General features: G+C 48.6%; 7 protein-coding genes across 7 annotated transcripts; 5 read left to right on the plus strand and 2 right to left on the minus strand.

Annotated features, from left to right (window-relative positions):
- The first annotated feature begins 43 nt into the window (after nt 1-43).
- Nucleotides 44-1,263, plus strand: HD556DRAFT_1331704 (uncharacterized protein). The gene is made up of 5 exons (XM_041301774.1): nt 44-260; nt 338-440; nt 499-565; nt 617-996; nt 1,045-1,263. Exons 1-5 carry the CDS (start codon nt 164-166, stop codon nt 1,124-1,126), a joined length of 729 nt encoding a protein of 242 aa, XP_041165584.1. The 5' UTR covers nt 44-163; the 3' UTR covers nt 1,127-1,263.
- HD556DRAFT_1331708 (uncharacterized protein) lies at nt 1,264-6,619 on the plus strand. Its single transcript, XM_041301775.1, has 18 exons — nt 1,264-2,342; nt 2,394-2,620; nt 2,667-2,811; nt 2,859-2,993; nt 3,046-3,112; nt 3,160-3,483; nt 3,530-3,687; nt 3,735-4,295; nt 4,347-4,506; nt 4,555-4,672; nt 4,722-4,936; nt 4,992-5,203; nt 5,256-5,536; nt 5,586-5,661; nt 5,711-5,756; nt 5,802-5,952; nt 6,013-6,173; nt 6,230-6,619. Exons 1-18 carry the CDS (start codon nt 1,320-1,322, stop codon nt 6,517-6,519), a joined length of 4,350 nt encoding a protein of 1,449 aa, XP_041165585.1. The 5' UTR covers nt 1,264-1,319; the 3' UTR covers nt 6,520-6,619.
- A 179-nt stretch (nt 6,620-6,798) lies between these two features.
- On the plus strand, nt 6,799-7,522 carry HD556DRAFT_1227585 (uncharacterized protein; the record flags this gene model as incomplete). Its single annotated transcript, XM_041297170.1, has 4 exons — nt 6,799-6,962; nt 7,013-7,183; nt 7,232-7,391; nt 7,445-7,522. 4 exons carry the CDS (start codon nt 6,799-6,801, stop codon nt 7,520-7,522), a joined length of 573 nt encoding a protein of 190 aa, XP_041165586.1.
- Nucleotides 7,523-8,887: 1,365 nt separating this feature from the next.
- HD556DRAFT_1331715 (ribosomal protein L11) lies at nt 8,888-9,927 on the plus strand. The gene is made up of 4 exons (XM_041301776.1): nt 8,888-8,938; nt 8,994-9,089; nt 9,144-9,291; nt 9,342-9,927. The coding sequence occupies exons 1-4, from the start codon at nt 8,924-8,926 to the stop codon at nt 9,578-9,580; spliced, it is 498 nt and encodes a 165-aa protein (XP_041165587.1). The 5' UTR covers nt 8,888-8,923; the 3' UTR covers nt 9,581-9,927.
- A 1,210-nt stretch (nt 9,928-11,137) lies between these two features.
- On the minus strand, nt 11,138-14,024 carry HD556DRAFT_1331718 (uncharacterized protein). The gene is made up of 8 exons (XM_041301777.1): nt 14,003-14,024; nt 13,715-13,950; nt 13,622-13,649; nt 12,692-13,526; nt 12,423-12,644; nt 12,238-12,374; nt 11,578-12,180; nt 11,138-11,525 (listed from the first exon to the last, which is right to left on the minus strand). Exons 2-8 carry the CDS (start codon nt 13,768-13,770, stop codon nt 11,292-11,294), a joined length of 2,115 nt encoding a protein of 704 aa, XP_041165588.1. The 5' UTR covers nt 13,771-13,950; nt 14,003-14,024; the 3' UTR covers nt 11,138-11,291.
- A 115-nt stretch (nt 14,025-14,139) lies between these two features.
- On the minus strand, nt 14,140-16,879 carry HD556DRAFT_1517255 (uncharacterized protein; the record flags this gene model as incomplete). The annotated part of the gene is made up of 7 exons (XM_041309090.1): nt 14,140-14,523; nt 14,580-14,804; nt 14,858-15,192; nt 15,246-15,515; nt 15,750-15,811; nt 16,193-16,254; nt 16,303-16,879. The coding sequence occupies 7 exons, from the start codon at nt 16,877-16,879 to the stop codon at nt 14,327-14,329; spliced, it is 1,728 nt and encodes a 575-aa protein (XP_041165589.1). The 3' UTR covers nt 14,140-14,326.
- A 678-nt stretch (nt 16,880-17,557) lies between these two features.
- On the plus strand, nt 17,558-21,575 carry HD556DRAFT_706650 (uncharacterized protein). The gene is made up of 19 exons (XM_041311362.1): nt 17,558-17,637; nt 17,689-17,698; nt 17,759-17,828; nt 17,890-17,950; nt 18,003-18,284; nt 18,337-18,412; nt 18,463-18,617; nt 18,668-18,809; nt 18,859-19,189; nt 19,235-19,399; nt 19,451-19,561; nt 19,613-19,688; nt 19,739-19,833; nt 19,886-19,932; nt 19,982-20,247; nt 20,301-20,327; nt 20,377-20,536; nt 20,589-20,874; nt 20,930-21,575. The coding sequence occupies exons 1-19, from the start codon at nt 17,623-17,625 to the stop codon at nt 21,273-21,275; spliced, it is 2,721 nt and encodes a 906-aa protein (XP_041165590.1). The 5' UTR covers nt 17,558-17,622; the 3' UTR covers nt 21,276-21,575.
- Nucleotides 21,576-21,642: the final 67 nt, after the last annotated feature.

The following is a 21,642-nucleotide window of genomic DNA, read 5'->3' on the forward strand; positions in this document are numbered from 1 at the left end:
TAGTATGTTCGGGGAGTTGCTAGTTTGAATGCCGAAACCTCCGGTATATTTCGGCTGTCCCGGCCGGACGTATCGCAAGTGACCCACACGTTGTTCAAACACTAACAAAACTCGTCATAAACTACACTTATTCGAGGGCTCTAGAAGAGCAGCTGGCTGCACTATGAATTCTCTCTACACGCACGGCGTCCGGCAAACAAACTCGCTCACTGCCGATCTCGAGCGGCTACGCAATGGAGATAATTCAGCATCCCTCCTAGGTCTGTTGAGTTCCCTGCTAACTTTCGAGAGGAAGGGCTTCGGTAATAGGCAAGAACTCACGGACCCACCTTGTTAGGACAGATATCCGCCTCACTCGCTGCGATGCACAGAACCATTGAGGATTATGATTCGATGGCCAAGAGGGAAATAATAAAGGCGAAGCAGGAGAAAGGGCAAATGTGTGTGACACGCATTCAAGGCTTTCATTGAATCAACATATCTCTATTGTTTTTGCAGGCGTGTGCAGAAGTTCCGCTCCGACTATGCAGAACTGAAGAGTCAGTTTGAATTAATTAAAACCGAGGCATGTCCAATTATCTTGCATTCAGAATGTAAGTCTCATATGCAAGTGCAGAAAGCTGCGGCACAGCGAAGCGAACTTCTAGGTGGTACTTCAAACATGATATCTCCTTCGTCTGACACAAGACGACGGTTTACACCAACTGCTACTGCCTTGAATGGCGGAGTGTCCCCGTCACAACACTCCGAGTCACCTTTCCGGACGCAAACACCAATATCGGGCTCAACACTTCGTGAAAGTCATGCATTACACGAGCACTCGTTTATCCAGAATACGGAGACAAGGTTGGATGAGTTCCTTGCGCAAGGACGGGAAGTGCTGGACAATCTGGTGGATCAACGGAATGTTCTTAAGGGGACGCAGAGACGACTCTTGGATGCAGCAAATACAATGGGTCTCAGTCGGGACGTTATAGGGTGGATCGAAAGAAGAAGGTAAGTAGAACATTCTTAACTCTAGATCGAGGTACTGAAGTTTTGTAGCACGCAGGATATGTATGTCTTCTTTGGCGGAGGAGTGTTCACGTTTTTCTGTTTCTGGTTGATATGGCATTACCTAGGCTAACTCAGCCTAAATAGTTTGTCTGCTGGACTTGTATACATCGCCTGCATACGTACTCTTCGTCTAGTTTTGTCCAGCAATATTCACGCTGTCGTGTCAGGAGTTGCGGCACTTGCCGGACTGACGCCGCTTCCCAGAATGCAAACCGAACGAGGTCAGAGCAAACTTGTCTCGAGAAGTTCTGGTACTTTTTGTGATGGTGGCCTTAGCCGGTCCCAGTGAGCCATACGACTATACGGAGGGCGCGTCAGCCATCGACATTAAGGCTGCTGTTGCCAATGCACGGCGCCATTCCTCATATAGCGGAGACAGTGGACAAGGCGCCATGTTTGACGGGCCAGGACAAGAAACTATACCTACTAGCATATCGAGGATGTCCTATGCAGAGCATGGATTGGCAGATAGACGACGAAGCAGGGAGTGGTCCAGGGGCCGGATGAAGAGTGAGGAGTCAGTTGGACGTACTAGTCGGAGAATGAGCACAGATGGTGAAGTCTCGCAGGCGACGGAGGAGACGAGGTCTGGTAGCGAAGAAGAAGCGGGAGGAGATGATGAAGACACAAACCACAGAGGGCGTAGACGCAGGAGATCTATATCACCCACTCTCAACCGGTCCTCTGTATTCGAAAACATTGCCAACTTGTTCAGCCGTACTGGTGCAGGGGAGAGCAGGGCTCCCGAGTTTTCACGACGTTCATCTGCATCTTCGACTCGGAAATCACGACGAAGGTCCTCAGACGCAGGGTCAGAATTCGCTCTTGCAGACGAAGTGAACGAGCGATGGGGATACTCGTCCGGAGAGGAAGATAATGAGACAGAGTCCGACGGCTCGCATCCCTTAAACCCTTTCCACAGCGAAATAGACTATGGCTCATACCCTCCATCTCCAAGTGCAGGTTCACATCTCCCTCTCTTTGCCGCTGATGCAATTTTCGGCGACGAGGTGCGCATAGACATAGACATACCTCGAGAGCCGTTAAATCCTCCACCCCCTGGACCACCAAGCAGACAAACCATATATGTACCAGAAGAGGACAACACCTTTCGGTTTGTGGGCTATGAAGTCATCATTTGGCGGCAGTGGCTCTGGCGAGTGTGTTGTGCTGCAACCTTGGGTCTCGTGGGTCTCTTGGGTCATTGGTTCCCTCGCGTATGGCTACGATGCGTTGTCGAAGAGAAGGCTTTCAGAGATATTAGGCATGGTTATGTTGTCGTCGAGGTGCGCAACGCCCTAAACTCGTAGTACCACCTTTAAGTCATCTGCCATCAGTCTGCACACAGAGACATCACACTGTTCCCTGTCAAGCGTCTAGCATATCCATATGCTCGCTCAACGGTCTTCCCTGTCTCTCCTGCAGAAGCGGATGGACGATCACAGCCGCTATCACGCGGTGATACTGCCGAGAGACAAGAGATTCTCGACGACCTTCATATCGTCGACTATAGATATTCACGTTTTGCACTTGACATTCAGACTGGATTATTCGGCATGATAAGGTGGGTTGATTACGTTGCACCTTCGTTTTTACTGAGCATCAAGCAGGGACTGGCGTGATCCAACGTGGACGGGTCTGCAGTCCATCCAGAACGGGCTTTCGCAGTTTGTTAGGCATCAACGGTTGATCTTATTTGGACCGAACATTGTCGACATCGAAGGCAAATCGACGATATCGCTCCTGGTTGATGAGGTAAGTCCAATGTTCATGAACCATGGTTTCACTCAACCTTTTGGTAGATCATCCACCCATTTTACGTGTTTCAAGTGGCCAGCATCATCCTTTGGTCATTGGACGATTACTATTACTATGCGTTTTGTATTGCACTAATTTCTGCGTTGAGTGTTGTGACAACCCTGATTGATACCAAGAAGGTGAGAAAATAGACCCCTGAGCATGTCACCAAAGATCCTCACTCTCTCTCAGACCATCAAGCGCATGCGGGAGATGTCCCGCTTCTCCTGTGACGTTATGGTTTATACAGACGGTGGCTGTATGCAGTGTTCTCGTCGTCCTTTACTTCAGCTCATGATCATGCAGGGGTTGAGCGTGACTCCACTGCGCTCGTGCCAGGAGATATAGTAAATCTATCTGAACTACGTGTATCTCTGTTCCCTGCAGACATACTTCTTCTTTCTGGCGACGCGATTGTGAACGAAAGCATGCTGACTGGCGAGAGTGTACCTGTTTCAAAGAATCCAGCCAAGGACGATGATATCGCTCGTTGGAGAGACCTCAAGGACGCCCAGGGTGAGCTTGCCAAGAGCTTTATTCATGCAGGGACCAGAGTGGTTCGCATCCGTGGTGCTCTGGCAAGTGATGGGACCACAGGACAACCTGCCCTTGGGTTGGTTGTCAGAACAGGTGGGTCTTCTGTATTCTGCAGAGATGATGCATTCATGAATAGCAGGGTTCAACACGACCAAGGGTGCACTAGTCAGGTCCATGTTGTTCCCAAAACCAATTGGATTCAAGTTTTACCGTGATTCAATTCGTTTCATTGGTGTTCTGGCATGTATTGCCACCCTTGGTTTTTGTGCCAGCGCTGTGCAGTTTATCCGACTTGGGGTACGTTTTGTGGTGTACTCATGCAAATCCTATTCACTTGGATGCAGATTAAATGGCCTGTCATCCTAGTTCGTGCTCTCGACTTGATAACGATTGTGGTTCCACCCGCTCTTCCGGCGACCCTCTCGATTGGCACAAATTTTGCCATCGGACGTCTCCGCAAACTTGGAATCTTCTGCATTTCGCCCACTCGTGTCAACGTTGGAGGAAAAGTCAACGTATGCTGCTTTGACAAGACAGGCACACTCACAGAAGATGGATTAGACATTCTCGGCGTGCGCTCCCTCGACCGCAATGTACACCGTTTTGGTGAGCTTATAGACAACGTCCACGATCTACCCTCCATCCACGACCGCACGAGCTTCCTTCACGCACTCGCGACGTGCCATTCCTTGAAGATAGTAGACGGTGAAATCATTGGCGATCCACTGGACGTCAAGATGTTCGAGTTTACTAAGTGGACTCTTGAAGAGGGACTGATCGCGGGGACCGGCATTATCAAAGGAAGAAGTGGCAGCGAGCGACCAGCTGCGCTTGTCCAGACTGTTGTACGACCGCCTGGGAGTGCCCAATTCCGCCTGGAAGATGCTCTCAAGACAGGGGCGAAGGTGCGCCCTGACATGAAGCAGTGCACAGCATTTCTGACTGTTACATCTCAGCATGCTCATTTCCTTGAACTTGGCGTGATCCGCACCTTTGAGTTCGTCTCAAGTCTACGGCGGATGAGTGTCGTGGTTAAACGGCTCAAGAGCACCGGTATGGAGATCTACGTTAAAGGGGCTCCAGAGGTGATGTTGGAAATCTGCGAGAAAGACTCTTGTTAGCTTCTAATCCTTCCCGAGATTCTGTTCACTGATTATTCTGCAGTTCCACAGGATTATGACGACCTGCTGTCCTACTATACAAGGCGTGGGTATCGTGTCATTGCAATGGCGGGCAAAAGTATTGAAAGTTTATCATGGCTGAAGGCTCAAAAGATGAAAAGGTTAGATGCAAATTTTCATTGGTTTCATGGTTACTCAAGGTCTCTATAGGGAGCAAGCGGAATCGAATCTTCGTTTCCTCGGACTGATCATCTTTGAGAATAAGTTGAAGCCGGGGACAACTCCTGCCATCCAAACCCTCCGGGCAGCTCATCTGGCATGCAGGATGATTACTGGAGACAACCCGCTGACTGCTGTCAGCGTCGCACGAGAGTGCAGTTTGGTAAGCCAAGCTGCACATGTCTTCGCTCCTGCATTCGTCCGCGGTGAGTAATCAATGATGTCAGTTTTGTACTCATTGCGAGACCTTTTCAACCTCAGGAAATGCTAATACACCCATGTCGAAACTGGAGTGGTCCTCCATGGATGATCCCTCTTGGAAACTGGACGACTACAGCCTCAAACCTTTACCTCCACCTCCACACCTTACCGTAGCAGAACATGAAGTCGAGTATCAGGATTGTGCATTGGTCGTGACAGGTGATGTATTCAGATGGATGATCAACCACGGTCCTCTTGAAACTGTGCAGCGGGTGAGGCCATTTGGCCGAGCATCACATTATGTAGGCTGATGTTTGCCCTCAGATGCTTGTCAAAACCCAGATCTTTGCTCGAATGTCGCCCGATGAAAAGAACGAGGTTGTCGAAAGGCTGCAGACCCTGGGTTATACCGTGCTAATGTGTGGAGACGGCGCGAATGATTGTGCAGCACTCAAGGCCGCAGACGTTGGTATTTCACTGTCTGAAGCGGAGGCGTCTGTTGCAGCCCCCTTCACCAGCAGGACACCCGATATCAGTTGTGTCATCGAGGTCATCAAGGAAGGAAGGGCCGCGTTGGTCACCAGCTTTTCGTGTTTCAAATACATGTAATAGGGTTGTCTCTCCGCTTCTGCGAACCTACTGACATCTTGCAAGGGCGTTGTACTCTATGATCCAGTTCACGACGGTTACTCTGCTATACTCTTTCGCATCCTCCCTAGGAGATTTCCAGGTACTTTCCCGACAAACCATTTTTACCCCCGCTGAACACGTTTCTTTAGTTCCTGTACATTGATCTCTTCATTATCATTCCCATTGCCGTTTCCAGTGAGTTCGGTGGATTTTATTTGAAGCAGTCCTAATTGAATTTAGTGGGACGGACTCTCCCGTATCCGCGAATATATCCCAAACGCCCTACCGCTAGCCTAGTATCAAAGAAGGTCCTCGCCAGTCTGTTTGGGCAGATAATAATCACTAGCGGTGTTCAAATCTGGACATTCTTCTGGGTCAGGCGTCAGGATTGGTAAGAAAGGTGTTTCATAGCACTGCCAAAGGCGACTGACCTGAGCTTGTCCGCAACAAGGTACCACACACCAGATGCAGATCCTTATGGCAATGGTGCTCATCTCAAGGCCACCAACTTTGAGAACTCGACATTGTTTTTGGTATCTTGTTTCCAGTATATTCTTGTTGCGGCCGTGTTTAGCATTGGCCCTCCTTATCGCAAGTCGATGTGGACAAACGGTCTGTACTTCGCCGTAACAATCACTGTGCAGTTCTAATTTGATGCTATTATGTAGGTTGGCTGATGGCATCAGTCACTGGTTTATCGCTCCTGAATTTGTTGGTGCTGTTACAACCTCCGAAGCCCCTTAGGTTGATTCTTGAGTTGATGCCCCTCCCGATCTCTGGCAGAGCATGGCTAGGGGTATTTGCGCTCACCAATATTTTTGTTTCACTTGCTTTCGAGCAATGGGCCACCCAATTCATCTCACAGGTGATTGGCGTTTTGATGAACCTGCATCTGGAGAAGAAAAGATATCGCGAGGGAAAAGCGTACAAGGCTGTGGAGGGTGGAATGCAACGTTGAGTGTAAATACCTGTGTGGATATAGATATCATGATATTGCCTGTTGTCAATGAGAACGGGCGCTGCAACTTATGATCCGGGACCGGAGAGTTTCCTATTTAGTCTGACTGATAGAAGGTGGCCATTGCAAGGACACCCTCCATTATCTTTGCCTTCAACGCCCTGGTGGCATCATCTCGTACTATTCATTTCACCTTCAACTCCATCTTCTTGCTGGATTCGCTGAGGAACTAAGAGCAGGCCTCTTCACTCGTTTAAATCATCAACTTCTTTAGCAATAATGTTCTCCAAGCTTGCATTCTGTTCCTACCTCGCGTTGTTTTCGCTAGGCTTTGCCAATGCACTTCCATCTGGTGAAAACGGCGCTATCGTTCGTCGCCAAGTAGCAACTTCCTCTGGCCTTGCAATACCCCCTGCAGTCACCACAACGATGTCCATCCAAACGTGAGCCAAAGCTAGTCTTCTTCCAGCGGTCGTGAGGCTAATCCTCACAGTGCAAATGGTCCTATGAATGAGGTCTGCGTCCTCACATTCACCCCCGTTGGCAATCAAATCCAGGAGGTCCAGAATTGCACCATGTCGACGGGCGCGAATGTCGTATCTAGCATGGTTTTCAATTCAGTCACTTCGGGCAGTGTTGCGTCTACTTCAACCGTGAGTCAACTGTCTCCTGCCAGCCGTCTCATCAAGATTTACGGAATTCGTTTCTAGAGCGCTTCTATGTCTGCAACCCCTACCGTTCAAGCTGCGTTCTCCATGCCTGGGAGGTCATTGCAGGTGTTACCGGTGGGACTTGGGGTGTTTGGGAGTATCACGGGTATCACCATCATTATCGTAGCCTTGGTTACTTTTGAGCGTGTTCGTTATCGCAGGGTAAGTCCCCCCATACACTATCTGCGACCGTTTACTGATCTGTTGTCACACAGGTCTTCAGGGAGCGTAGACTAGCCGAGCAGGGTGCTATGATGGGTTACACGGGTAACTCAAATGATATTAAGGTCTAGGGTAGTGCGATTCTGCAAATCCGTCACCTTGGTCTTTTTGTTTCACCATCAATCGGTGGTCATTATTCAGCTACGCTTATCAAGCTGTCAACGTTCTCGCTGTGCGTTGAAGATAGTAGCATCAGCACTGTAGTCCCTGGTGGCATCTCAGGCTGGTTCACATGCACTTACTTCATGCAGAAACTTGAAAGGGACTGTGCTGCAATGGGAAAATTACTACTATCATAACGGCGCCAGCGCCAGCCCCCGACTCGTTTATTCCCGGCATGTTTTATGTCCATCGAATTTGAGTTTGCAAGGCCCAGACTCGTCAAAGTAAGACCAAACAGGTTTACGGGGAACTGAGAAAACAAATGTGTGGCTCTTTTTGAGTCCAACAACTGGCATAGGATAGTCAGGTCACATTAGATCTGAAATCTCATCCAAGATTGATCGCCCAAGTAGATTGCCTTTCCCCTTTCTTCCTTTGCCTTCGTTGCTGCAAGGATATGCACCATCGCAATCCACGTCGCAGCTTCGGCAACGAAACGCCCTGGGCACCTAAATAGATTGTGAGAAGATCATTCCTGAATCACCCTCACCTTCCAAGACCCCATATCGGATTGGTCGTAATAGTGTCTGGCAAGAGAGCCTACATGACACATTAGTAGGGATGAAAACATAGCGAATCGGCCGATTAACCTTTTGGAATGAAATAGCCCTCAAAGACATCACTAATGATATGTACGCCATGGACGCACTCTGTCAATGTTCCCAAGGAGTGGCAGTTATCATAGTCCTGGCGGAAGGGGAAGCCCAGCTGACTTCCCTAACCAGGAGTCCGGGACCAGCGATACAATAGTAATAACAAGACGGTTACGGCGAGGATATAGAGTAATAACATCTTCACACCGTGTACTGAATATGGTGCTGGGGTGGGTAACGGCGTGATTCAGAAAGCCAACCGTCGCATTCAGGGCAGAGGAGCTTATTTGTACTCTCTTGATTGGCATGGGACGTCCGAGTCGTATCAAAGCTTTAAATTTGAAGGCTCCTGCCGAATAAGATACGATACAGTCACGATGCTAACCTTGGGTGTTTCACGCGTGCTGTGGGTCCGAAAACCAAGCGGAGACGCGGTCCCAGATGGCTGCAATTTAAACTGAAGCGAGGAAGTGCAGTGTGGTCTGGGGGTCTTTTCATTGTGAATGCCGTGCCTAGGTGTCCAGACTTGGTGTGCTCAGGGTTGTTCGAGGGAACCGAGTAAGATCAGAATGGAATGACAACAGGGTACCACTTCCGAGCAATAGAGGAACGTGGGAATGTAGATGACTAAGCAGAGGTACTGTACAGTTGCTTCGAGTCCTGAACTTTAATCTTTGGTTACCCCAAGGAACAGCTATCAGCTTCCTCACCTTCGTCATGGCCCCCAAGCTCGTCCGTCTGCTCTCCTATTTTGTGTTTGTCGTGCAGTTTCTGACCATCATATTAGGACCCCAACGAAATCAAGATCATCTACCTACGGGCAACAGGGGGTGAAGTTGGTGCATCTTCAGCACTTGCCCCGAAAATCGGTCCTCTCGGTCTGGTGTGTGTCTGGAGTTTGGTAGCAAATAATTCAGGAAGCTGAGGCATAAAACAGTCACCCAAAAAGGTTGGAGAAGATATCGCTAAAGCTACCTCTGCATGGAAGGGTCTACGTGTGACTGTCCAGCTTACCATCCAGAATCGGCAAGCAGCAGTCTCCGTTGTTCCTTCCGCTTCTTCCCTCGTCATCCGGGCACTAAAAGGTGCGCATTTTTGTTTCTATTCCATCCCTGTCTAATATTGCTTATTCTAGAGCCTCCCCGTGACCGGAAGAAGGAGAAGAACATTAAGCACTCGGGCAATGTCACTCTTGACGAGATCTTTGAAATTGCCCGAACGATGAGGTCCAAGTCGCTAGCAAAGGACTTGGCTGGCGGTGCGAAGGAGATTCTCGGCACGGCCCAGAGTATTGGCTGCACAGTAGATGGTCAGACCCCACACGATGTCATCGATGGTATCAACTCCGGGGATATCGAGGTGCCGGATGAGTAAAAGATCAAACACAGGAACTAGTGTTTTGAGTATTTTTATATCACTCGCCATGGTTTTTTTTTTTGACATTACTGCATACATTGATACATCCAAACACTCACATGTGCATTGCATCGGAGAAGAGGGTCGCCTGGCCCGGGTTCGACAGACGGCCATGACCAGAGCAAAAAAAAGACAAATTTCAGATGCTAAGTGAGTCAAAGTTACGAATAATCGAGTATGGCTGTGACAATCGTGAGCATCGCACGCCGCAAGCACACTCAAAAACACGGCTGCTCTCAGGTTGGTCGAACAGGATTCTGTAGAACAGTTAGAGCTATCATGATGTAGGCTGACTTTTAAACACGTGATTGACGCGTCGCGCTCGGGTTTTTATTCATCGTCACCTGTACTGAAATCAACCGTACCGTGAGATATATCGTATCACTACCCTCGGGCCTCAATCTGTCAATTTTCGCCAATTGTAAGCACCTATTAATCACATCCGACAACATCAACTCCCGTCGATTGTAACCGTCTTTCAATTGCATCCCACACTACCCTCGTAGCCTGCGATGGCGACGACTTGGACATATTCGCCGACGACGATTCAGATACAAAAGATATCAAGTCGTCTGGTGGCGAACAGACTTTCCACGAAGTAGGAACATCATACCTAAATTGACCATCGCCTGACATTTTAATTATTACTACAGGACAACTATTTCATGCCTACCAACGACCACCGGGTTGACGTACGACCCCAAGCACAACAACTATCGACATCATTAGTCCCCTTTCCCGCAGAATCTGGTACCACTTATCCTCGTCGATAAATTCCGAACAGCACTTACATATACTATTATCAACATCTCTCTTCCTGGCTCCGCCGGTCTCCGAGTCACGCACGCCTCGCTTCAGACGAACTTGGCCAACTCCATCCATAGTAGTCCGTCCCTTCCAAGATGACCCGACGAGAATAATACGACGCTATCACGACCATCTCATGGCACGTATCACGATACTAACCATCAAGCAAGATCCCTTCAAGACAGCACACGAACGACGCTCACCATAGCCCACAATTTTCAAAACACTCAGGACACCCATGACGCTACGATACCATCGAGACGTATCATGACACTCACGCCACCGCGATGCTATCAGGAAAGACCACTTCATGACACTCACCACTGATGTCATCAAAACGCTCCCCGTCATCGTCAGGAAACGCCGTCTTCCCCAGCGAGACGTGTCTTGACTCACTTCGGAGAACCGAATGACCTCGTCGGATAGACAGTTCGCTAAGCTTGTTTTATATCTATATTATTTGTTTCCCTGACTTGCGCATTTTTGTATCTAATGATCCGTCTCGATGATGAGTTCTTTGCTTGCTCACACATCCTTGGATTGAAAGTTATGATGATCCAGAGTCCATATTCAGGAGGTAGTACACGAAAACATCCTCGATGCTCGCTCGGCCTCGCTGAGTCGGGAAGGACAGCATATCTATAGCTACAGAGATTTTAATTCGTTGATCTACCTACCATTTGAAGTTTTTGAACGTTTGAACTTTCGTCGTGGCCATGTCAATAATATTGCTCTGCCATAGTAAGAAAACATATATGTATTATTATTTTGATGTATTTGTACGGGCGCGCATTGAGAGTACGAGCGGGAATTATCATGAAGTGATGATGTAGTGCAAATATAAGAGGTGAACAGCCTAAGTTCACATATTTTCCATTGATCGACTGGACAAATACTGCGCATCAACCGAGTGCAGTAGTTTAACAAACCGTTTCCAAGTCTTCTCTGTAGGAGCGGCCGTACTGTCAATCTCGTTCATGACATGCGGATCCTGATACCTGCGCCCATACTTGCCGTAATGGCCGACAAGAGTGAGAACAGTTCGACACTCCTCTCCCCATTCGAGACTGAGGTTCAAAACACGCCAAACATGTCGCTACGTAGCAGAATGAATTAAGACCGCACTAGATCACGGACTGGAGACTCACTCTCTCAACCCTGGAGTTCGGTGCGCCATCCCAGTGTGATGGCGTTTTCCTATCTTCGTGTTCCTTAACTCTGTTTTCGACGTAATTCAAGGACCACAGGACGTCAGAAACGCGCTTTGGGCCTCCATGAGAGATGATCGACATGCATCGAGGCCATTCCTTGTCGCCCTCTATGTCCGATCGAATGAAATTGGCAATCGCATCATCCCTCTCATCCACTGTCTCAGCATGGCGCCCAGGAATGGGGGGCGATATTTCTCGTATACCGTCTCCATCAGATGAGGAGCTTTCTTGGTCTCCATGCCTCGATTGTCTCGCTCGATGCGGCGTGCGACTAGGAGAAGGAGTCTTCTGGACCGAACTTCGTGGTGCTTTATTTTGAGGTAATGAATGGCTTTGGGAGGGTCGTTTTCTCTTTTTGGGGCAGTAATCACTTTGTGACAACAAATCGATGCGCGTATCACGTGTGACGCCTGAATACATTGGCTGTCTCGACATTTGCTGTCGAGGGGGTGACACGGCATTATCGGAGTCAGAGCTAGACATCTGTGGCAGTTCAAGGGGAAGCCGGGGAGGTGGAGGTAATCGACCTTTTGGGACAGGCTAAGAAATGAAATCAGCGCATCTATTTGGCAGATCAGTGCGTCAAACTGTACGTACAGCTTCGACGACGACTTCAAGTGTGCGCTCTTTGCTCACACCAAGATTGCACGATTCGGCTTCGAGGACGTTATCAGCATCCACACGCATGAAGAACTGGCGATATTTTCCACGAAGGGTGTACACCCTCGCAGGACCTGAGAAACAAAATTACAACCACGAATTACTAGTCAAGGGTAACATACCATCTATCCGTGACGGTCCAGCTTGCAAAGTTTCACAGACCTCTTTTGCATTTGCCCAGAAACCACCGTCTGGGTCTTCCCCTGGCCGAAGAACCACTTTGATCTCTGCAAGCTGGGGATCTGGGACTCCACTTCTGACATCCTCGATGAGGAGCGTTAACATCCGAAGAGGTCGCGCTGGTCCTCCAGAGGGTGGAGGTGCTACCGATCGTTCTTGTACAGCTGCGGAAACGTTAGATCGGGGAGCAAGGCGAAGGCTACCAGCTTACAAAAAGCCGGTCGCGCAGTTTCTTGAGGAGATACTGCACTTGTGGAGGATGAGCGTGAATCTAGGTTTGCTTCATAATCGCGACGGTAATGTGCTCCTGGGCGTGGGTAATGCATATTGGAAGGAGGCGGTTGAAGTTGGCGGCTAGAGGCTGATGACTGAGCTAAAGAACCAAGGCCCTGAGCGGTGCGTTGCCCAGTTGATTTCTTATTCTGTTTACTCTTGGCAGGAGTGACAGGTCCGCCAATTTGGCCCGGGGCGCGACTACGACTTGAACCTATGTTATTGTATGCCCCCGGTACCGCATGATACGGACTGCGTGGACCGGACACTATTGTGGAAGACGCGGCCGAGGAATGAGCTTCCCCAGGTGACGCGCCATCGGCAACTGAAGGGGTAGACATGGTGATACTAGCGCTAGGCGATGCAGCATTGCTGATACGATACATCGAGGAATACGGACCTCCGCCAGTATATAGTGTGGGCTGTGTTAAGGGTTCTGGTGTGTGTGCTGGTGTGGGCTCGGGTACCTGAGAGAGTCTAAACCGGCTCGTCTGAGCGGAGTACTCCGGTTTGGCTCTCCTTTTCTTTTTCTTAGGTAGCGCCTGTCCTGGGAGAAATTGTATTGCATTTGGATTTGAGGGGAGGACAGCTTGGTAGGTGTTGACAGTTGCAATGGGGAGCACAGACGGCTGCCATGAGAATCCAACTGCCTGGCGAATCAATGGCGCTGGGGTACCATCTCTGGAAGATGTATCCGCATTACTTTCGACTTGTGCAGGGACTACGAGGGTCCCATCGTCAGAATTTGGTGTGAAAGACCGTTTCTGTCGTTTCTGTAAGGTTGTATGGTATATGTGAGACAACTGCATGGCCATGACGAGTGGAAGAAAAGAAAAGACACGTGTGAGGAAGAGAATTATTTACTTACAGCAGCGGGGGAGGACTCTCTGCTGCTCCTAATAGCCTCGTGTGATTGGTAAGTGTGCAATTGATATTGGCCAGAAGAGACTCGAGCACTCACGATAATGACGCACTGCGTCTACCGTATCCTATTTGTGCATCGTTTTCGCTGCCCATTCGCTGTACGAGTACTTTTACTTGTGAAAGGAAATTGTTCCAGGTAGAGAGACTGCCAACTGGTGAGACGAGGTAACCACCTCGCCGTTTAGCTGCTGTGGGTTACTGTGGGTCCCAGATGACGATAAGTAAATTTAGTTGTGAAATGGTTCATACAAGTGCGATCTAGTGTATGCCCTTCTTAGCAGGAAGTGAGCGAAACTGTGGATCACGCCAAATAGAATGGACCTACAAAACGAAATCGCAGAACAGGTTGAAGCAACAAGAAAGGAAACTCGGTACCAGTCACTTGTCCCAAACATGGAATCACCCCTGATTCATTACTTAGATATGATACCTCACGCACCAACTTACGTGAAGACTGCTTATCCCCGTGTTATTAGCTCTGTCAATGTCCGAGGTAGACACGTTGTTTGTTGGTCAATGTATGTACTTTACATGATTCATATCATAAATTCCAGTGCACCAAAGCATACACGATATCAATATCGTTCGATTACGAAAACTGGTCAAGAAAATGGGGAATTTTTGTACAGAGCTGGCAGCTTCAAGGGAATTATGGACTTCCGTAGATCCTCCTTGCATTTAAACTAAAGATTGCGTCGATTGCGTCCTGGTCCACCGCAAGCTCTGCAAATGACTCGCGTACAAGCGCATACCAGTCTGCGGGGTTCAGGAGCGAGGGTGCAGCAAAGGAAGGCGAGGTTCCAAAAATAATACGTTCGTAGCCATACGCTTCCAGCACCGGACCAACTGCCGGATGTTCGTCACATTGTACCAATATATGAAATATATGCGCAAAAACTTACTGAACATCTTGATTTTTCGTTTCCATTCACGATGTTGATCCATTTCTGAAGTTGGATCTGCGGGACCTGGTATGGTTTGATTCCACATGGGAGGCGTAAACTTTACATAGAGATTCGGAAACAATGACAAGGATGCAGTGTGTGCCTGGTAATTGCGATAACTTGGATCAGCAAGGAGCTTGACGATCGGCAGGCTTAAGTCATGGGGTGGCGGTAATATATTGGCTGGAATTGGGTCAGTTCCAAACACTCACCCTAAGGGTAAAAATAATGCTCACAAAGAACTATGGAAACCTTCCTGTCTCCGGCAAGTTCGGCCGTGGCTTTCATGAGAAGGTCCTCGAACACTTCATACTTTGCGACATTCGACATGATGTCACTTTGAACGTCAATATCAACGAGACGGCTGTTTGAGAATGCCCATCTCAAAGTCTCGATGGCCTGAGATCTAGCTTCTGGAGCCTCGTGCGAAGCCGCGTATGAGGTGTATAAAGACTGGGGAATTCCAGATGACTCTGAGTGATCTGGATAATCCGATGGGATGGCGCTAAGCTCGAAGGGAGTTGCCACGGAAAGTATGCGAACATTTTGCGTGAGAGAAGATTGCAACAGTCTTTCGTAACCAAGATAAGGAAATGCAGAATTTCGTCAAAGTCAAAAGCTTACCCTTCTGGTATCGAAGGGTCGTTTAACAATAAAACGGCACCCGCGACCTCAGTGCCAGCCAGATCAAGACCAGCCCTTTCGAGTGCATCAGACCGCAGATGAGCGTCAATGACTTCGCCTGGAAAGAGCGCACTTGGAGTTGGAGGCAAAGGGAACATGTCAGAAGTCCCTGTGCTCGGTGGGCTGAACGCAGACAGAGGTAAACTCGGGAGGTTCTTCGGCCTGCGACGACCACTTGCCAGACCAGGCGATGGAAGGGGTTGCGCGAAGCTCATGATGAGGAAGAAAATTGAATGAAACTGGTCCTGTATATAAGTGCACTGGTGCAGGGGGCACTGTCTAGTGTCTGTAAGAGTTCAAGTTGATGTATCTGATTGCAACGATCAAAGCATGATTGATCTGAACCGTTGATTGATAATATATGCATAATAATGAGTATAATCACTGCAGATCGTAGTCTATTCCCACGCACAAATGCTTGTTCCAGACCACCGGCAAGCAAACAAACTACAAGTAAAAGCTATGTGATGCACTATTGTCATTAAATTCATCAAAACGCTTAGAATCTACTGAATGAATCACAGTAACCCTTGAGCGGATTCAAAGTATTCTAATAGCCAAGATTTCCTGCGCGGCGCTCGTGTCTGGACAAAATATGACCATCACTGGCAGTCACGCGTAAACGATAACTGAAGGTGCGTTATATCTTTGTCATAAAAAAGTCCAGCGTAAGATGTGATACGCAACGGGTATATTTTGTTAGATCTTCATCGGGTCATATCCAGTGTCATGGTACAGTGGGCGTTTCAGCCATACTGGACCGAGTTAGGCTGGTGATATTCGGAGGACTGCGGCTGCATGCATTCGTTTCATATTTGCGCCTTTTTTGTGCCTTACAGAAATACTTGCTTAATGGCAAAGTATTGATGTGACGGGTCAGAACTCACTGTATAACCATTTTCATCGACTTCTGCAGTAAAAAAATTGTCAAAAAGCGCAAGCTGACGTTCTTCGTGCAGACCTTATTCTAGGCCATTTTCGAATCCCTCTTTCCGACCCATTATGCGACCCTGCTTGAATCCCGACTCTCGGCCTTCGCGGATGCCATATTGTCTACCTTCTTCGAACCCATCCTCCCTGCCGTCGTCATAGCCCTCCGCATACCCAGCATCCCAACCCTCGTTATGCCCGGTTACGAACCACTTCTTCCGACCATATATCGGACTTTCTTCTATTACTTTCTCCTTTGCTTGCTGCCTGCTAAGTTCAGTTTGAAACTTTCTTGCAGTATCCCGCGCTCGTGATGCGCTTTCATCGGCTTCATTTCTTTGCCTCTCTAAGACGCGGATGTCAGCCTGAAGTTTTGTAACCTGTTTTTCGAGGCTTTCGATGCGCATTTGATGTCGCCGCATCTCTTCGCCGGCCCTCTCAGCATCGAGTTCTGCATAACGCTTGCCCGTTTCAGCGGCACTGACGCGCACAGCCAGCTCCCGCGCTCGGAGTTCTGCGAATTCTGCTTGAGATTCAGCCTGCTTTGCCCTGCGCATTTCCTGATCAAGCCTGTCCCCCGTCGACCGAAGGGTCGATCTAAGGTGCTGTGCTTGCTTTTCTTCTTCTGCCACCACTAGATTCATCAATGTAGACGCAGAGTAGAAGGGTTCATGGTGTTGTGAGCTAGATGACTGTCTATGACTCTTCCTCCCGTCAACGTTGTGGAGCGTGTTGATAACAGCAGGGTCTTTTAATAATTCTTTGAGGGGTGTAGAGGTCATTGTTGCTGCACGTATCTGTGCCATGACGTCAATTCTGTTATAGTCTGGTGTTTTTCCTTTGCTGAATAGCGGGGGAGAGGTGGGCAAGTTGACATCGCTGTCAAAGGTGAGATGCTCGTGAAAGCGAGACGGGGACATCGGTTTGTTGGCGCAATAAAAGATTGGTACAGCTTATAAGGATTATAGTTGTTTCTGGAATCTGTAGTGACGCTGCGTTCATCTGTGCGCAGTTGCTGTGCCCAGGCGGTATACGACCCCACCCGTGGTGTGCACGTGTTGATTGACATGCTAGTTTGGTGATTGTGCATAGCAACACAATCTAGCGTTCTAAGCGCTGTATTGCTTCCCTCGTATATGCGGGCAAAGTCCATGATGCAGGCGATTAACTGCGCGCGCGTAAGTGTACGGCTTTTTGACTGCATACCTCCTCGAGGCCATTGATACAGCATCGTGGTGTTTACGTCAATTCAGAAAAAGGAAATAAGTTCCCATAGATCTGACATCGATCTCCTTGTGAACTCCGAAGCACTTTAAATTTGTAATAACTTACAGTAATTCGTTTGCATCTACCTCTTGCTCAAGTATTTCTTGGATAAACTCGCAGAATGTCTCTCAAAGCTGTAAGTCCGAGTGTTTTATTCATTTTCCTGTTCTTGACTTGCTGCGTGTAGATTGTAAAATGTGTGTGCACAGACATGTTTCGTTCTGCGCATCCTGTTAATCCTAGGGCATGAAACCTAGCCGTCATCTCCGGCGACACCCTCGTTTTGCGTGGACGTACAGGACCACAAGGGCAGAGTCCTAAGGAGAGGTATGCAAATCAGAGAAGTCCAATGGGAAAGCGACACGGTCTGACCCGCTACATTCCGCAGAATCCTACATCTTGCTGATGTCGTGGCTCCAAGAATGGGAAACCTGACTCGAGAGGACGAGGTAAGATACTCTTGCTGCGTTTATCGTTAGCACTGATAGAAGTTGTTTCCAGCCATGGGCATTTGAGTCTCGTGATTTTCTTCGTGCATTGGCGGTAGGCAAAGAGATTTCATTTACTTCCACACATAGTTTTCCTTCCAATGAGGATGCCACGCGCGACCTTGGCACTGCTGAAATCGGGGGTGTGGATGTTGCATCTGAGATGCTAAAGAACGGTTGGGCCAAAGTCAAGGAATCGAAACGGGACCCCACAGAGGACGATATACAAAAACGTGACATCGAAGCTGAAGCGAAGGCGGCTGGAAAAGGTCTATGGAATTCTCATGGTCCCCAGGTGCGTATTCTTAGCTGCCTTACAATTACCCTCGCTTCTGTCATTTTCGCAGGCCCGCGTCGTACACCAAACAATGCCAACCGATTCGCAAGTGTTTGTTTCGGAGTGGAAGGGGAAGGCCATTGACGGTATGACGTCTTCTCACGACTGTATTACTTGGTTAAATTCATATTTTTAGCACTCGTGGAACAAGTGCGGGACGGCTCTACTCTCCGGGTCCGACTTTTCATGCCGGATGGCGAGCATCAAATAGCTAACATTGCGCTCGCTGGTGTTCGTTGTGCCAGGACATCCCCAAGGCAAGGAGAACCTTCAGAGCCTTGGGCAGAAGAAGTAAGTCAATTCACATGTCAAAATAACTTTGTTTGGATTATGGTCTGTAGGCGAAATTCTTCACGGAGTCTAGGCTGCTCCAGCGATCTGTACGGGTAATTATATTGTCATTGCCAACTTCGACAGCAACGCCATTCCAAGCCGGAGCTAATAGTGCACCACCTCCGCCGGTATCGATATTTATTGGTACTGGTACGTCGTTTTCTGTGTCTGAGAGTATATTTGGCAATATCTGCTGCAGTCCTCCATCCCGCTGGCAATGTGGCTGAACACCTTGTCGCCGCTGGGCTCGCTCGTGTTGTCGATTGGCACGCCGGCATGCTGGCCGCAGGGGGAGGTATGGAGCGCCTACGTGCGAGTGAGAAAGTTGCAAAAGAAAAGCGAGCATGTCTGTATGCCAATATGCCAACCGCGTCTGCATCGATTACCCAGTCAAGTGGTACTACTAATGGAAATGCTCGCATCTTTGATGGAACTGTCATTCGAGTATGGAGTGGCGATCAAATAACTGTCATTGATAAGGAGAGCGGGAAGGAGCGTCGGTTGCAGCTCAGCTCAACAAAAGGACCCAAGTAAGCAGTATGTCTTAATCATCGACGCCTTCTGATAGTTGTCAGACTCTCCGACCCTAAGCAGGCTTACTATGCACAAGAAGCTCGTGAATTCCTTCGGAAGAAACTTATTGGCAAGCACGTCAAAGTTACGGTTGACTTCATTCGTCCTCGTGACGGCGAATATGAGGAGCGCGAATGCGCAACAGTCCGTTATGGAAACCAAATCTCGTAAGCAAGATATATATTGGTGTTTTGTATTCACCCACATTTCCAATTCAGCAACGTGGCAGAGCAGTTAGTAGAAAAAGGCCTTGCCTCCGTTGTCCGCCATCGACGTGATGATGAGGACCGTTCCTCTGACTATGACAAATTGATGGCTGCAGAACAAGTGTAAGACAAGGACACCCTCACTTGTTAGATATTACTAACTCTTGAATTCAGCGCTGTTGCTGAGACCCGTGGTATCCACTCTGGTAAAGAACAGCCAGCTGTAAAGCCCCCCGTTAATATTTCAGAGGTATGTATATCTTAGTATCCGCTCCTCGGAGGTTCAGACTTGTCTTCTAGTCTGGCGCACGTGCCACCACTTTCGTTAATGGCTTCAAGAGGCAAGGGAAGATATCCGCTGTCATCGATTATGTTGCCTCTGGGTCTCGGTTTAAGTATGGTTTAGCACTATGTTCTGACGAATAGTTCTGAAATGTTTTTCCCAAGGCTCTTTCTCCCAAGAGATAACCAGTCGCTCACCTTGGTCCTGAATGGTAAGATCGACAAAAACCAGTTTCCAGACTATGCCTCATTATTTCTCAGGCATTCGAGCACCCCGAACAGCACGTAATCCTTCCGAGAGGAGTGAACCATTTGGTCAGGAGGCTGCAGACTTCGCAACCTACCGGTACATGCAACGCGATGTAGAATTTGAAGTGGACACCGTCGACAAATCTGGCGGTTTCATCGGAACGTTGTGGCTGAAGAGTGAAAACGTCGCAATTTCTCTAGTTAAGGAGGGCCTTGCGTCCGTACACTCCTTCTCTGCCGACGGTTTGTCCTGGTCCACACAGTTGTACGCAGCCGAAGTGAGCGCTGCTTGGATCCTTGAGTATTGAACTTTTTGATGACATCATTTTAGGCAGAAGCCAAGCAAGCACAAAAAAACGTAAGCCGCATTGATGCACTTCCTTTCGATGTTTAAATCATTTCCCAAGTTGTGGAAGAACTATGATGAGGAGGCAGAGAAGGCTGCTCAGGCTCCCCCTGCCGAAGATGATCCTGGACGTTTAAAGTCGGAATATCTGGATGTTATTATCAGTGATGTCCGGGCAGAAAATGGCTTCAGTTTCTCAGTACAAATATTAAACACTGAGGGTAAGCTTTCCACAGGATTGCTCGAATGGCTATTTCTCACGGTGTACGTCAGGGATCGCGACCTTAGAAAAGCTGATGCGCGATTTCTCTCTACATCATCGTGTTGCACATCCAGCACCATCAAATTTTACGCCGAAGGCAGGAGATTTAGTGTCTGCTAAGTTTTCGGACGGGTCGTGGTACCGTGCCAGGATTCGCCGTACATCCTCAGTCAAGAAGGAGGCTGAAGTAACATTTATCGATTATGGAAACCAAGACACTGTCTCGTTTTCAAATATCCGTCCTCTCGATCCCAAATTCTGCTCCCTGCCCGGTCAAGCGCAAGATGCTCGCTTAAGGTAATGGTACAATTTGCATTTTCGCTGCTTATAACACTTATGGTGTTGTGCATAGCTTTGTCAGGCTCGTGGCGTCCGAAAGCGAGTATCACGCAGATGCTGTTCAGCGCTTCCGTCAATTGTGCGAGGGTCGCAAACTTGTTGCTAACATCGACTACAAGGAGGGCGCTACGCTTCATCTGCGTCTCATTGATCCCAATGACCCCGTCGCTACACAAGATCCTTTAGCTTGCATTAACGCTGACCTACTCCGTGAGGGTCTGGCATCAATTGACCGCAAGGGATGCAAATATATTGGCGCATACCCACACATCATGAGTAAACTTCAAACTGCAGTTGCTGAAGCGAAGCGCGATCGTGCTGGGATGTTTGAGTTCGGTGATGTTGAGGAGGACGAGTAATCACTGTGGTGACCACGATTTATGTAATTTCGGGGAAGACTTAGTCAGCTAGTAATAATGCACGCATATCATCTCACTTTCATCATGTTCACGCTTGCAAGACGTGACTGCAGGAATGGAACCTACGAGCCAACTCGGTGCCAGTACTTCACTTCCTCAACTAAACAAAGGCCCACAACTTCTCTCAGGCTCGGGCAGTTTCCAGAGCTACTTATCTTCTGCTGGTTCATATCACCGTCACGCTAAAGGGGCAAGTGTCCATCTTGAGAACCAATCGTCAGTTCATACCGACAAGAACCAATCACCCTACCTTCAAAGCATAGTAGAAGCTTCTTCTCATCCAGGACCGTTGTCTGGTGTTGTGCGA

This window comes from Suillus plorans, assembly GCF_016647745.1.
Source record: "Suillus plorans strain S12 chromosome Unknown HD556scaffold_5, whole genome shotgun sequence".
Lineage (NCBI taxonomy): Eukaryota > Fungi > Basidiomycota > Agaricomycetes > Boletales > Suillaceae > Suillus > Suillus plorans.

Coding starts and splice junctions, on each gene's coding strand:
- HD556DRAFT_1331704 (XM_041301774.1), top strand. CDS start 164: ATGAATTCTCTCTACACGCACGGCGTCCGGCAAACAAACTCGCTCACT. Junction 441..498: donor AAGCAGGAGAAAGGGCAAAT/GTGTGTGACACG, acceptor TTGTTTTTGCAG/GCGTGTGCAGAAGTTCCGCT. Junction 997..1,044: donor GGGTGGATCGAAAGAAGAAG/GTAAGTAGAACA, acceptor GAAGTTTTGTAG/CACGCAGGATATGTATGTCT.
- HD556DRAFT_1331708 (XM_041301775.1), top strand. CDS start 1,320: ATGGTGGCCTTAGCCGGTCCCAGTGAGCCATACGACTATACGGAGGGC. Junction 4,296..4,346: donor CTCTCAAGACAGGGGCGAAG/GTGCGCCCTGAC, acceptor GTTACATCTCAG/CATGCTCATTTCCTTGAACT. Junction 5,204..5,255: donor CTCTTGAAACTGTGCAGCGG/GTGAGGCCATTT, acceptor GTTTGCCCTCAG/ATGCTTGTCAAAACCCAGAT.
- HD556DRAFT_1331715 (XM_041301776.1), top strand. Junction 9,090..9,143: donor AAATCGGTCCTCTCGGTCTG/GTGTGTGTCTGG, acceptor GGCATAAAACAG/TCACCCAAAAAGGTTGGAGA. Junction 9,292..9,341: donor CGTCATCCGGGCACTAAAAG/GTGCGCATTTTT, acceptor TGCTTATTCTAG/AGCCTCCCCGTGACCGGAAG.
- HD556DRAFT_1331718 (XM_041301777.1), bottom strand. CDS start 13,770: ATGGGCAGCGAAAACGATGCACAAATAGGATACGGTAGACGCAGTGCG. Junction 13,650..13,714: donor AGACGCAGTGCGTCATTATC/GTGAGTGCTCGA, acceptor CGAGGCTATTAG/GAGCAGCAGAGAGTCCTCCC. Junction 12,181..12,237: donor TTGAAGTCGTCGTCGAAGCT/GTACGTACAGTT, acceptor TTCATTTCTTAG/CCTGTCCCAAAAGGTCGATT.
- HD556DRAFT_706650 (XM_041311362.1), top strand. Junction 17,829..17,889: donor GGGCAGAGTCCTAAGGAGAG/GTATGCAAATCA, acceptor TACATTCCGCAG/AATCCTACATCTTGCTGATG. Junction 20,875..20,929: donor GCGCAAGATGCTCGCTTAAG/GTAATGGTACAA, acceptor TGTTGTGCATAG/CTTTGTCAGGCTCGTGGCGT.